General features: G+C 34.1%; 1 protein-coding gene and 1 long non-coding RNA gene across 2 annotated transcripts; both read left to right on the forward strand.

Annotated features, from left to right (window-relative positions):
- The first annotated feature begins 2,650 nt into the window (after positions 1-2,650).
- On the forward strand, positions 2,651-4,333 carry LOC148789263 (uncharacterized). Its single transcript, XR_016063219.1, has 2 exons — positions 2,651-3,804; positions 4,130-4,333. It is a non-coding gene; the product is annotated as an uncharacterized LOC148789263 (long non-coding RNA).
- A 5,349-nt stretch (positions 4,334-9,682) lies between these two features.
- Positions 9,683-10,825, forward strand: LOC105156385 (LOB domain-containing protein 42). The gene is made up of 2 exons (XM_011072502.3): positions 9,683-9,986; positions 10,071-10,825. The coding sequence occupies exons 1-2, from the start codon at positions 9,797-9,799 to the stop codon at positions 10,670-10,672; spliced, it is 792 nt and encodes a 263-aa protein (XP_011070804.1). The 5' UTR covers positions 9,683-9,796; the 3' UTR covers positions 10,673-10,825.
- The last annotated feature ends 3,633 nt before the right edge of the window (positions 10,826-14,458 follow it).

The following is a 14,458-nucleotide window of genomic DNA, read 5'->3' on the forward strand; positions in this document are numbered from 1 at the left end:
TAAAACCAATCTCTGTGGATTCGACCCTACTCACACATCTACAAAAGTGTTCGTAGGAATTATTTTTGGTGGATTCGACACCCATCAAAGTGATTCTGGGACGAAGGTAAAACTCAATAATCTTTTGATCAAGCAAAGAGAGGGGGATAGTTTCATGAATCCTTAAAGCGAGAGGGAGATTGGCATAGTTGAGATGAGGTGTTTAGGGCAGTGGCAGTGAGTGACCTCTTAGTCGGAGGGCAGCAGCATAGACCAACATCACATAATTTTTATAAGACGCTCTAAATATATTATAAATTTGATTTATGCCCCACGCGGACCCAAAAATTATTGATTATAATAGCAATATTTTTGTATATTTGTTATAACCATATCTATGGGGTAGAGTTTTGCTAATGCAAATGCAACCAAGAAATTCCGCACCAGTTATTTGCTGGACGTATATTGTAGCTTCCGGGTTTGATTACAACATCTTTGAAATAACTTGTTTAGACATTGTCGGTGCAGCCCAGTTTATAAGAATTTTTAGCTACTTCAACCACACATTATATAATTGTAGCATCTGATATTTGATTTTATATTCAACCACAATATTTACCATTAACCATATCAATTAATCGTGATTAAATATTATATTTCTTGCCGTGGATATTATTAAGTTTTGATTTTGGATCTTTCATCATTCAAGCAGGAGATTCGGGCTTTTATTTTTTTTTTTTTGAGGAAAAGATTCATTCTCTTCCTATTTTCATAGAATTATAAAAACTTTTTGTAATCGCATACAGAAAAATATTTTACATCCAAAAAAATCACAGGACAATCAATTTATAAATTAATTGATGGAATTTGTTATTACATGTCACTTTAATTTGATCTGTTCAAGTGGTGGACTAATTAATAATTAAAATCCCCAACAGGAATTGATCAAGTACGAGAATTTTTTACTACTTTTTACAGTAACAAAATCGAAATCAAAATCGCAGACAATTGGCATTTCAAAGTAGTTCACAAGATCACTGAAACATCATCAATACACCAACAAGAAGTTGGTACTTGGTACGATCCTACTCCTGCCTGCCCTGGTATATATGAATATCCTCAATAAACAGCTGCAGGATGTGTATGAATTTTGGTACGTTCATATGTACGTAATTACGACAATATTGTATATTATTAGGATGTATGTATAAGAAATTGTATAAGGTTTGTTAGACAACAAAATTCTTTCTTAACACCATAGCGAGATTCCCGGTCGGCCGACCTACCCGAATCAACTCACTCTCATGTTTTTCCAAATCTCTGTCTCATTCTTAATTTAAATAAACACACTCCTGCAATTACTTTATTTTTTTAAGTGGGAAATCATTCTTAATCACAGTTGTCAACGGCAGAAAGCTCATCACACTCATTTTATCAATATATCAGAGTTCAATAAAATACTAAATTTTAATACCAATTTGGGGTTACAGTCATATATATTGGAAATTTTTTACACAAATTTGATAAGGTAGAACTAAACCAATCATATGATATATTTGTTATATAATTAATTTTTTTTCTGCATTATATATTAATCATAAAATAAATTTATTATAATTACTCTATACTCAATACAAATTTAACCAAACTCAATTTGTATTAAAATTTACCCCATATAACATGGGATGACGAAGTAGATGACCGCCTCCCATGTCCAATTTCTTGTTCAAACTCTTGTTTTTCGGGATATTTGTTTTCTAATCCAATATTTGGTCCCACGCTATGAAATTATTGTAGACAAACCCCTTGCATATAGGGTAGTAGTTGTATTATTTTGAAAAATATTTTGAAATATTAATATTAAATAAGTACCCTATTTAATATTCAAAAAATAAATAAATGATATTGAGGTTGAATCTCGTTAACATCTATTTTTTTATAGAAAAAAACTGTTTCATGTGAAGGCCAGAGTTCTTCTCGGGAAAAAAAAATGTAAAGGACAAGGTTCCGGTGAGGAGAATTTGTTAAGATATTAATATTAAATATTAAATAATTATATATTTATTAGTTTAAACTTGTCACCTAATAAAACTACTTAATCACGAAGGTTTAGTTTTTAGTCGCGACTAAACTTTTAAGATTATGAATTTTTGATTTTACATTATTCAATAATTATTTAATAAGAAGTTATTATTCATTAGTAATTATAAAAAGAATATTATTTAATTGTAAGTCATCGTTGATAATTAGCAATTATCAATTATTGGAAATGTCGATTGACTTGATAATTATTGGTGTATTGTGTGATTGATCATATATTAATTATTTTCACTACATTGTATAACAAAAATTATAAACAATTTATCATACTTTTTCTTTTCCCAAATTTAATCTAACTTAATTTAGATTAAATGTTTTCTGATAAACACCATCAGTTTAATAGAAAATTCTAATTAGAAATATGTATAATGAATCATACCAGTCACAAAATAAATATTTTTTATTTATTATATAATTAATTATTTTTTTAAATTATACATTAATCATATAATAATTATATTATACTTGTCATATAATTAATTTAATTTAAATTTAAATAAATTATAATTCCCTCAATTTGATTATATATGCTCGAACAGGGGATGTGGGGGCCTCTTTTGCATGTATAGTCACCCCTCAACCTCGCCATGCCCCATACCCCTCTCCTCTCTCTCTCTCTCTCTCTCTCTCTCTCCGTCTCTCTCTTTGTGTAAGCCGTCAATTCATATTCAAGTATTTGAGCTGGTGGGTGTGCCTGCCATCTCTCTCTCTCTCTACGTGCGTGTATCCGGGTCTGATAGAGAGCACAAATTAGCCAGAGTGCAAAGTTTTCAACCAAAAATCTATAAAACTCACACTCACCAACCACACACACACTCACACACACACATATATATATTCCAGCGCCAGCAAGAAGAAACAAAGGAGAAACAGAAAGGAGTTTCGGATTGTCTTATGTGGGATCACCGGAGATGTCGTTTTCCGGCGGAAAAAGACCATTCCACTCACCATCTCTGGCGATACTGCTTCTGATAGTCTCGTCTCTGCATATCTGGACTTCAACTCAAAACCAGGTAGGGGCAATCAGGGTATTTCCGCAACGCTCTTTGGCAGTAGAAGAAGAATCTCACTCTCAGTCCATGGCACCTCCCCCTCCGACTCCGGCGAAAAATCAAACACAAATCTTCGGAGAGTATTTCAAGCGCAGAGTTTCAGAGCTGAACAGCACAGCTGATGAGGATACTTTTCTTGATTATAAAAGGAAAATACCCAGCTGCCCAGATCCTCTCCACAATTAGTACTACTTTATGTTAACTAAATTAATTTTTGGATTACATTATTTTGTTGTCCAAAATACCCACGTTTTTTCTCATGTTTGTAGTACTTGATGATGGTATTTCCATCTATGGTTCTAATGAAATTCAGCGGGGTAAACCGTGGGTATTTTGGTACTTCAAGATTACCCCATTTTGCTTCAGAGATCAACAAATTATGGGACGATCGATCATCATGTATATAATAGCTGAGTTCTTGAATCAGTTTCATGGTAATTAAGGAAGAGTATCATTACATTTTAGCCTGCCTGAATAATCTTTTTTATCAGCTTTTTTTTTTTTTTTTTTGGGCTCAGAAGAAAAAAGGGGGAAAGAAAAAAGGGTTCTTTCATCAGTTTCTCCTACAAGTTCTATTCAAACCCTTTTTCTTCAAAGTACGATTTGTTGGTAATTGTGACAGTAACAGTAAGAAAACAGGAAAGGAAGAAGACGAAGCAGAGCAATGGCAGAGGTACGTCGTATATTTTGGTGGGTTTCATGTGGTTTTAGAGCATTGATCGAAAAGCCAAATTCTTTTCACCATTAGGGCAAAACTTTTACTGGTCTTAGAGCAGACTTCCTAGAAGATTGCGAATCTAATGGAAATATTATATGGCTTTATGGAGAATTCAGACACAGTATGCGTTTTTGGTATTGCTTAAATCACAGAGTGCAGTACTTTTTGGATTCTTGTTGAGTTACCTCATTTTTCCGCAACAGGAAAGTTTAGATTCTGTGCACTTGTCATTTAGTCCTCCCTACTGGTACTAAAAAAAGCTCATTTTGCTTTATTGCAGCTCAGATAAAAAGGTTTTTTCAGTTCAAAACATAGGATTGATGGGCTTGATGTGTCTGGCCTGACTGTTGCATCCGAGTGGTTAATCTTGATTCTTCCGTTTCTGTGGCTTTAACGTGAAGGGATATGCTTTTATCCCCCTTTGGAAAACTTTTTGACCTGTCGAATATACGGCCCAAGTCGAATTTTGAACATATTTTTCTTTTATTAGCTTCACCTCATCAACTTTTTCTTTTCCTTATACGATTCATTACATTTTTCTATACGCTAGATATTAAAAACTAATAAAATACATCAATAACTCGAAATAAAGAGAAGGGATGCTCGCAGCCTAGCCCAGTAGAGACTGGGCTGAATTGGAGCACGAGGCAGAATTTGTAAGTAGGATGCTGCATATAGCCCACTAGGAATAAGGCCAGCTGCTTAACCGAAGCCTAATTATGCATCAGAGTGAGCCCAAGAAACCCTCGTTGATGAGAAATCGTGACCTAATATAACTATGCTTCCAATGACCATCACTAACTATTGGAAATTTGGAATCATCAACTCTCAAAATTAAATAAAGAATGGAACAGTACACGATTCACAAATTTCTGCAATAGCTCCAACTCTACACTCTGCAAATTAAGGATATGCTGTATAAGTCTCCGATTAATAAAGAATGGTATGATAAAATTTGTTAATTTCTTTGTGCTAGTATCATGCTCGCTACTTGTATAATTCCCACGAATCTTGCCTACGTAGGTCTTCAGCACAGAGCTTTGAGTAGAGATAGCCCAATTTGGTATCATTTTGTCACCTTCCATCTCAGCAGATCTATAGAATGGAGTTCCAAGTTCTACCTGAGTCTCATTCTACAAAGTTATGAGCTCATTAACCACCCTCAAATTTTTCTCCTCCTCACTCTCGCAGCAGCAACTTTAACCTTCTTTCGAGAGGATGATGATTTACTCCCCTTGCTAGATCCGCTCGTTCGCGAGCTCTTATACTTTCTTTTACGTTTCCTTAGCTCGCTTGGGCCTTCTACGACCTCTTTGTCCTTGGATTTTCTTTTGGCTGACTTAGATTCAGACTCTTTGCTAGGCTTCTAACCAAAGGAGCTTGGTTTCCAACTGCAGAATCAGTATTTCCGCTAGCGACCTCAATAGGACGTCCAAGGTTTTGACTATGAAATTGGTATATGGGCTCACCTCAGGGGCAGTTGAAGCATGATCTTCTTGAGATCTAGGAATATCTTCAGCAGGAGTAGAAGAAGGGTGCTAGGAATCTATTTCAGGAGAGATGATGGATCGTTTAGCCCTTTTCACACGAAGTCTGTTCGCAATCCGAGCATCCATTATAATGCGATCTGCAAGAGGAAAGTTATTTAAATACACAATATACGGGAACAACACAATTAGAATATGGGAGAAAGTCATCATCTAAAGAACCTTGAACTTGAAAGGGTGCTTGACTGAGACCAATGAACTTTTAGACGCTCTCGATAAAGAGCTGTTTAGCTTCATATCAATATTGGGCGAGGTTGCTAATCAGGTCGTCGTCCAACCCCTCTCCATGAATTTCAAGCTTTGAGGTGTTTAGCTTTATATCGATACTGGGGCAAGACTAGATTTCTTGTGTCTGTGTTGCGGCTTTGACATATTCTTCTCAATTCGGAAAGTGCAGTTATCACCAGGTTGCGGAATGGATTCACATCTTTCACAAACAAACAAAGACGGGTCAGGGCGAATGCCCAAGGCCTGGCTGCTGCAGCCAGGTTTTCCCCGCAGAAAGCGCCAAGCGACGGGATAGAGAGCTTCGGCGGCCCACATTGCAAGGTTTTCAGATGGTCTAGCCTGCACATAGTCTTGACATTAACATTGCCCTGTTTCTTCGCAATTGATTCCTCTCTCAGCGTCATGGAAACTCGCGGCTGAGCCCCAGCTGTTGCAATAGGTCCCTTTTTATTCCCTCCTTTTCCGCCCATGTGGTTAAACTTCGGTGCTTGTACAAAATTCTCCCCAGGAATTTTAACAAGCACGGGATTGAGGGGCTACAACTTGCGGCTCTCTGCACCTCTATACACGAAAGTCAAAAAAGACACAAATCACACCCCCAAATACAAAAGTTCTGCAAAATTTCACCATGAAGAACTATACTGACAGCCGGATTGGAGTATGTAACTCACCTATTATGCGGCGGTACTAGATTAGAAATCCCAGGATTGATTAGTATCAGTTCTGTCCTGCCCAGATTTTGTTTGCTACTATTTTGGATTCATGGGCCATATCACATAATCAGAATGCCCCATTTTCTTTTATAGTTTCAATGCCACGGGCCTGGATTCAGGAACTCTTTAAAGTCTCCATCATGCTGCCGGAAAATCTTAACTCAGATAAAGCACGTAGAATTATATTTGTTATATAATAAATTTAATTTGACACAAATAAAACTAATTTTTGTTCCATCAAATTAGCTTTGCCTTTTTGTTTTCTTTAATTTTTTTTGGCCTAGAAACATTGGCGTGCCACATTTGGCTTTGGAACGTAATTAACACTAGTGATATGTGGCATGTTGTTTGTATGTGTCCAAAAAATTTAAAATAATTAAATATTATTTATTAATTTTTTTATTATAAAAAAATGATAACATAAAAATAATTATGATAGAAAAATAAATAATTTAAAGATAATATTTGGAGTAGGAGAAAGAAAAAAAATATTAATTAATAATAAATAACTATTTAAAAAATAAGTTTTACTAATTATATATAGTGGGAGAAAAATGAAAGTTAGTTGGTGGAAAGAAATTAAAAAAATATAGCATACCAAAAAATTTATTTGAATCAACAATTGTTGAATTCATAGTATATACCGTTAAATTCTAGAAAAAAAAAACTATAATACAAAATACTTATAACTCAAAATTATATTTACTGTATTTAAATAATTTAATATTCTGAATTTTATTTTGTACACGCATAAAATGTACGTCATTTACAAATATATATATACATATATATATATATACATATATATATATATATATAAAGAGGTAAGTAAATCAAAAACCCAAAGGAGGTTCATGGTCAAGAGGAAAGATATGCGAGTAACGGTGATTTTGAAATGTACCAATTGTTTCCAAAACACTAATAAGAAGATATCACGGGTATTTTTAGATATATTACTGAAAAGAATCAGCACAATACTAGATTAGAATTGATAAAATTATGTCCCTATTGTTACAAACATACGATTCATAGGGGAAATAAAGAAATAGAGCAAACTGAGTATGACTTATCCTTGAAAGAGGAAAAATGACATTACATAGAAGATATTAAAATATAATAATCCTATATTATTTGGGGTTAAAATGATATATATAAAATAAAAAGAAACTTGATAGCGTGAGGTATGTTTGGAGGAGGAGAAAAGCGGTGGGCCAACTGGAAAGGGCGCCCACAGATCTGCCATGGCGCAGAAACAGGCTGCCCTAAAACCATTCACCTCTCCCCTGTTTATTTTGAGTGCATTATTTCATGCAAAGAAATACTCCTGGAAACCGGGAGGTGGGGGGCCACGGCCGTGAGGGGGAGGTGCTGCTCCCCGTGACGTATGTGGCGAGCCGCACGGGGATGCCTGCTCATTTCACGTGCTCCCCACGCGCCACCTTTTTCCTGCACTGGGGATCTGTCTCTATTGCATGAATCTCACACCTCACCCTGGCGGCCTTCTTACCTGTCCATTTCTCGTCTCTTTCTATATTCAATCCCTCAGCTTGGGATAAATTACATAAGCATCTTTCTTTTTTCAGTAAAACATTTTTCAGTCCACTTTTATTTGGGCAGAATAGAAACTTCTTATGCAAATTATATTTTAACTTATTAAATCAATCATACAATAAACATGACATATATATTTTATCATACAGTTAATTAATTTTGTTAAACTATGCATCAATTACATTATAAATATATTTGAGATGAAAAAATTAGTCTCAAAATTGAAATTAAAATTTTTATTCTTTTGGTCCGAATCGATGGCCCCTGAAGGTTTCATGCATGTTGCCTTTGACATACTTTTTGCGATAAAAAAGACTTTAATCAGGTTAAACGTAAATATTACTATACTAATTATTCTAATTGTCTGATTGTCAGAAGTGAATTTTGTAATTACGAAACAAATATAGATAATTTATATAAATAAAATATAAATTAGAATATACATATATATCAAATTTTTAAATATTAATTTTTAACTTTTCGATGATAAAAAATTATAATTAATCAAATTTTGATATCTGGAAGTGTTAATTGATGGTTCATATGAAAGACAGAAAAAAGTGATCCTAAATCATGGATGGTAATTAAGTTTTATAAAATTTAAATGATTAGATGAGTTTAAATAAATAATAATATATAATGATGTTCATTCTAGAATATTGACTTGGTTGGAGTGTGTTAACTTACTCGACTTCTCCTCTACATATTTAATTCCTATTTAGTTGACATTTAGAATCCATGTCCATTAATCAACTGAATTAACTATATATATAAATTAATCGTGAAATCTCCTGAGCTTCCTCATTTAAATTATGGTTAATTTTAAATAACAGTTAGGAATTGTCAAAAGCTTAGGCTAATTTCAAGTTTCACTATCTATTTTATATATATATATCAATTGGTGCATTTGATGGATTAGTTCCATCACACTTTTTTCCAAGACATTTTAATTAAATAATCACAACTAGCCAAATATGTTGACTTTGGTCAACCATGGGATTCCATCTCCGAAGCCTGAAGAGCTTAGTTTAGAAGTCGGATGGAAATTAAAGAAAAGGTATTAATTAATTTGAGGTAGGAGTGAGAAAAGTGCAGACAAATTAACATAACCCGCAGAGCAGCAGAACCTTTTGGCAATTATAAGGTCCGAGTTGTTGTTAGTACAATTTATGTATATATATATATGTTCTTGTAAGTATTTAAATTCGACTTTACTTTGAAATATTTTGGACAATTGGGAAGTTTAAACTCATGTAATTGGTTTTCAAGTTATTACAAAAAATATTGTTTTCGTTATGTTTATAATTATGATTAGGTTTAGGATAAGTTTTAAGACGCTCTCCTAAAGTTTGTCATAAATACAAATATTTTATATTGTTTGAAAAATTATAAATACAATTCTGAAATAAATGGTTATCTAACAAATACTTTCATGTAACAGCTCGTTACAGGAGTTTTGAACGACTGTTAATTTTAGGGGGCTATTTATAAATAATGAGAAGTATTTATAATTATAATAAATATAAAAAGAGCTCATTGTAATTTATTTTTAATTTTACTATAATCTAGCATTGATACTTGTTAATAAAATATATTATTGCATTATCATCAATTTTTATATACCTATTATGCACTATATCAATCATATTATTATAAATATAATTTTAAGAAATATGTTGGGACTAAAATTTCTATTGTGCTCCCAGTCCCAGCATACCCAACATAGAGAGTGAATATATATATAGCTTTAGGGGGTCACCCCTGCACAACACTACACTAAGTGACATCACACCTTCACTGTGTGCGCCCCATGTCCCTCTAAATAAATACCCTTTCTCTTCCCCTCTTCGCCATCCCCTTATTCCCTATATACCCCCGCCGGTACCCCCAATTCTCTCTCTCTCAAATATGAGAATGAGCTGCAATGGGTGCAGAGTCCTTCGTAAAGGCTGCAGCGAAGACTGCACCCTCAGACCTTGTCTTCAATGGATCAAATCCCCTGAATCCCAAGCCAACGCCACCCTCTTCCTCGCCAAATTCTACGGCCGCGCTGGACTCATCAACCTCATCAATGCTGGCCCCACTCATCTCCGCTCTGGTATCGATCCACACATGCACCCTGTTATGTTACTTTCTACATTCCTCATGTGTCACTTTAATTATTTATTGTTTCCTTCAACAGAAACTTTTAGATCGTTGCTGTACGAAGCCTGTGGAAGGATCATCAACCCAGTATATGGGTCGGTGGGCCTGATGTGCTCCGGCGATTGGCCGCGATGTCAGGCGGCTGTGGAGGCTGTTCTACAAGGCGCTCCGCTCATGAAGCAAGTCATCGGTGATGATGATTATTCTTCGACACCCGCTCAGGGGCAGTACCCCGTCCCGCCCCTCCAGGGCTGCGACATCCGCCACCTCTCCAAGGACTCCCTCGCTGCCGTCCAGCACGTCAGGACCCGAAACCGCTTCAAGCGCTCCAAGAGCCAAGCGGAGTCAATGGCTGTCAAGTATCTGATGGGGTCGGAAGCGAAGTTTACCATTACGGGGTGGGATTGCGGGGATAATCACAAGGATTTCGGCGAGGAATTGAAAAGGGCCCCGAGCCACGACTCTTTCTCGGTTGAAACCGTGGAGCCGACGTTGGCAAACCGAGATGAGCAATCGATTCGGGGAGTCAAAACGGAGCCCCAAACCACTGAAATCGGGCTGGAGTTGACCTTGAGCCTGAATCCAATAGTACAGACCTTCCCGAATACAGTGATACAGATTTCTGATAGCGAACAGTGACAAAATGCAGAAATAAACCCAGTTTTGGAGGATCCATCTAATATCTGTCTCTTTTATATATGTTGCAGATCTCAGAGCATAGTTATTACAGGGATGCATTTTCCGTAGTTTTGGTGTAATTTTCTTCTTGTAATGAGAGAGTTTGTAGGGTAATTGTGACCTTTGTGCATATTTCATTTAAGACCAGTTCCATGAAGAAGTGATGATATTAATCAACGTATAAAACATGTTGCCAACTTGTCAATTAGGCTTTATAATACTCAATTTCAGTTCTTTCTAATCCAACACCAATATACCAGTCTCCTCTGCCATTTTCTTGGTGTGCTATTATTTCGTCATAATAGTTAAATTTACGGGGACCATCTTAATTGAGGGAATCTAACCGCCATATAAATTATATTTTTAAGTATAATAAGTTCTTTTTAAAATTTCGTCCAATTTTTTTTGAATCTATATAACGTTACAAGTCGGTTGCTGTTACTTGATAGTACACTTACATGAGCTACCTAGCTAGGAAGTTTTACATCATCAGTGACGGATCGAATTCAGGCAGGCGATGGATGCAAGAAAGTTTCCGTACGTTTTGTAGAAAAGGGTGAAGCGGATGAGGTAAGAAGCTGAATTCCTCTAGACAGCTGCCTTTCATGCAACAGTCATGGCGATGGTTTCGCCATGTATCAGCAGCGTCCAATCTTAATAAAGCGGAGATTTTGCAAATTAATATTACAAAAATAACCATCTTCTTAAAAAAAAATTATTCGAACCTGATTTGATTGAACCACTCACATAGCAAGTATATTGCGCGCATTTATCATGTAATTGATTTAAATTGTATCGAGTCGTACCCATTTTCTTTAATGAGCTGAAACTCTACAAATCTTCTACAAAATATTTCTATTTTTGACTATTTCACATTCACAAGGTAAGGCACATGTGCTTCGATCAGTATAATAAATTTACATACAAGTTTGACGATTTAATAAGTCAAGATTTATTACTAATTGATGTTATGATTGCGAAAAAAGTAAAACAGGAAAATCAAAGTAAGAAAAATTGAAAGATACACAAGAATTTAAGTTATTTGGTTAATGTGATATATATATATATATACACACATATGGCCTCAAAAAAGATTAAAGACACTCAATAATTTTAATCTAAAATTGTGTCTATTGGCCCGACACGCACAATTATTCAAGGCATCCAATTGACGTGAGCATATACACGATGACGTTTTTCTGCACTTCTGCAATGATGATTAAACTAAATTAATTCTAAGTGAAATTAATTAAGTGATATTTGAAGTGCATAAAAACAAGAAAAAGAAAGGAGGGGATACTGCGTCTACATATCAATAACTTTTTACGTTAATTAAAAAACCAAAAATTCCACTTTAAGTAGTGGCTCATGACTAAGATTTAAATTAATAGATGTGAGAATTTCATAGATTAAAATTGATAATAATAGACTTATTTGGTTGCTTGATGTGCAACTTAATATTTTTATTTTTTTTTACTAAAATATTAAATAAATTACAATAACTCAAATATAGAGTAATACCATACTTCAACCTATATATTCATATGACTAACAACGAATAAATAAATTATAATAACTACTCCGATAAAATAAAATAAATAATTACACACCTGGTGGGACTCGAACCCATAAACTTGAACTTGTTCATGAGATCTTATAACAGAGATGAGCTATCTTTCATGGCTGCCATTGTTGCTGATTGTTGCTTATGGGTTCTTAGAAGCGTGGTCGCGAGTTTATTAGTAAAACCCAACTTTAGCTCAGGGTTCTATCTTGTAGTTGTTGTAGTTGTTCATGTTTTTAGTTTTTTGTTGTATTCACGTTTTAATCTTAATTATTAGGCTAAGACATTATTGAGTGATTATGGAGCGAACTACGCATATGATGTTTAGTTTTCTTTTGTCTTTTACAATAAATAATGCCATAATCGTCGTTGGTTCCTTGCATACACAACTAATTAATAACTGCACCCTGAAAGAGAATTTAAAGTTATTAATAATCTCATTGACATTTGACTGCTTCATCAAATTTTTTAGCATATATAATAATTGCCACCAACATCTACCAAAGTTTCACTATTTAAAAAAATAGATCGATGACTATAGGGATGACGTTTTCAGCAAGAAGAATCCACAATTTATTTATTTTTATTTAATTGAAAGAATCAAGATTCTATTTTACTTTTAGATTAATATTGAGTCAAGACTCTTAGTGGCCAAGACTTTCAAAAATCGTAACCTGCATACATGTGCAGCCATAGCACGTTCTTATAATTAATTCAGACCAACACACACTAAATTAGTGCCTGATTCTTTCGCTTGAACAGGTCGCCACAAATTTTTCCTAGTAAAAACTAATTAAATCATTGTCTAGCAAGAAGTTGCCAATCTTCGGACAATGACACACATGAATCGTAATTACACCGTGACTCTTCGCCACAACTCTAGGCCATAGTCTGCTTATGTTTTCTAAGTATAGATTGATTCATTGGTTGCTTATAATGCTTCTTTAATCAGCATTGTCTTGAAGAGGTTGTCGTGTCAACTTCCATATGTAAGCAATCGGAAAAATATAGCAAACTCTCTAAGTTTCTTGGGCAACTAACGGAAGTTATACGTCACCATTAGTGAAAGATTAATGCGATTTAATTTAGTGGCGAAATTGAAATTTCATGATTAAATATTAATTTATTTTAAATTATTAGTTAATTATCTATATTTGTTGTTGGTAATAGAAACTCATCATATAAATATATTCAATTTACTTTAAAAAAAAGTCACGATTAGTAATAAACTTAATTTTATCAATATTTCTTAGCATGTGATCTAGTGTATTAAGCTAATTTTTTTATTATTATATTAAGCTATTTTATTGTAGTGGAAGTGGACTATAAAACACTATTCTTTGCTATTATACTAACTTTATTAGTTGATAGATTATTGTTGTTCTTCAATGAGTCACGTATGTGGCTTTTCGGGGTCGTCTATGGAGAACACTGGCAAGTAGCCGCAAGGGTTACACCTCTAAATTACTCATCCAAACAACTTCCTAATCACTTTCTTAGTCTTTATGTCCCAATCACTGACATTGGACATCATAATTTCAACCCGACATAATTGTAGGTTGAGAAGAAGTATTTTAGAGAGAGAGATGTTTGTCTGAATATTCTTGAATCTAGAGTATAATGTGACTCATCTTTTCAGTATTGTTTTTGAAAATTTTGAATCATAGTTTAATTGATCGAATCTAAATTAATTATATGATAAATACAATATATTTACTGTGTTATTAATATAAAATTTAGAAAAAAATCATCAATCACATGAAAGATATATTATATATACTTGCTTTCTAATTATTTGATTAGACCAAATTTAATTTCGATTAAAAAAAATCATACTTTTATATTTATTATATAGCAAATGGATACAAGAGTCGCAGCCATCCAATGGGTACAGGAGATTCCAAGTGAAGCTAATTAAGAATAAACCAAACCCTTTTAATACTTTATTTTTATTTTTCTTAATGAATCCAAAAACCCTTCATTAGTTTGTAGCAACATGCAAGTTTTATAATTGAGATCTACGTGTTGGTCAATTATTTATGATGTTGCACTGTTTCACAAGTGTAGTACGTAGCAAGTTGGAGTGGGGCTTGTGACTGCCACACGCCCAACACTAAATTATTCAATTAATTACATTATTTAAGGAATGGTAGGCCCCTATTTTAGACCATAACATGTGTGAA

Source organism: Sesamum indicum, linkage group LG2 (assembly GCF_026168435.1).
Source record: "Sesamum indicum cultivar Baizhima isolate 11 linkage group LG2, ASM2616843v1, whole genome shotgun sequence".
In the NCBI taxonomy this organism is placed as follows: Eukaryota; Viridiplantae; Streptophyta; class Magnoliopsida; order Lamiales; family Pedaliaceae; genus Sesamum; species Sesamum indicum.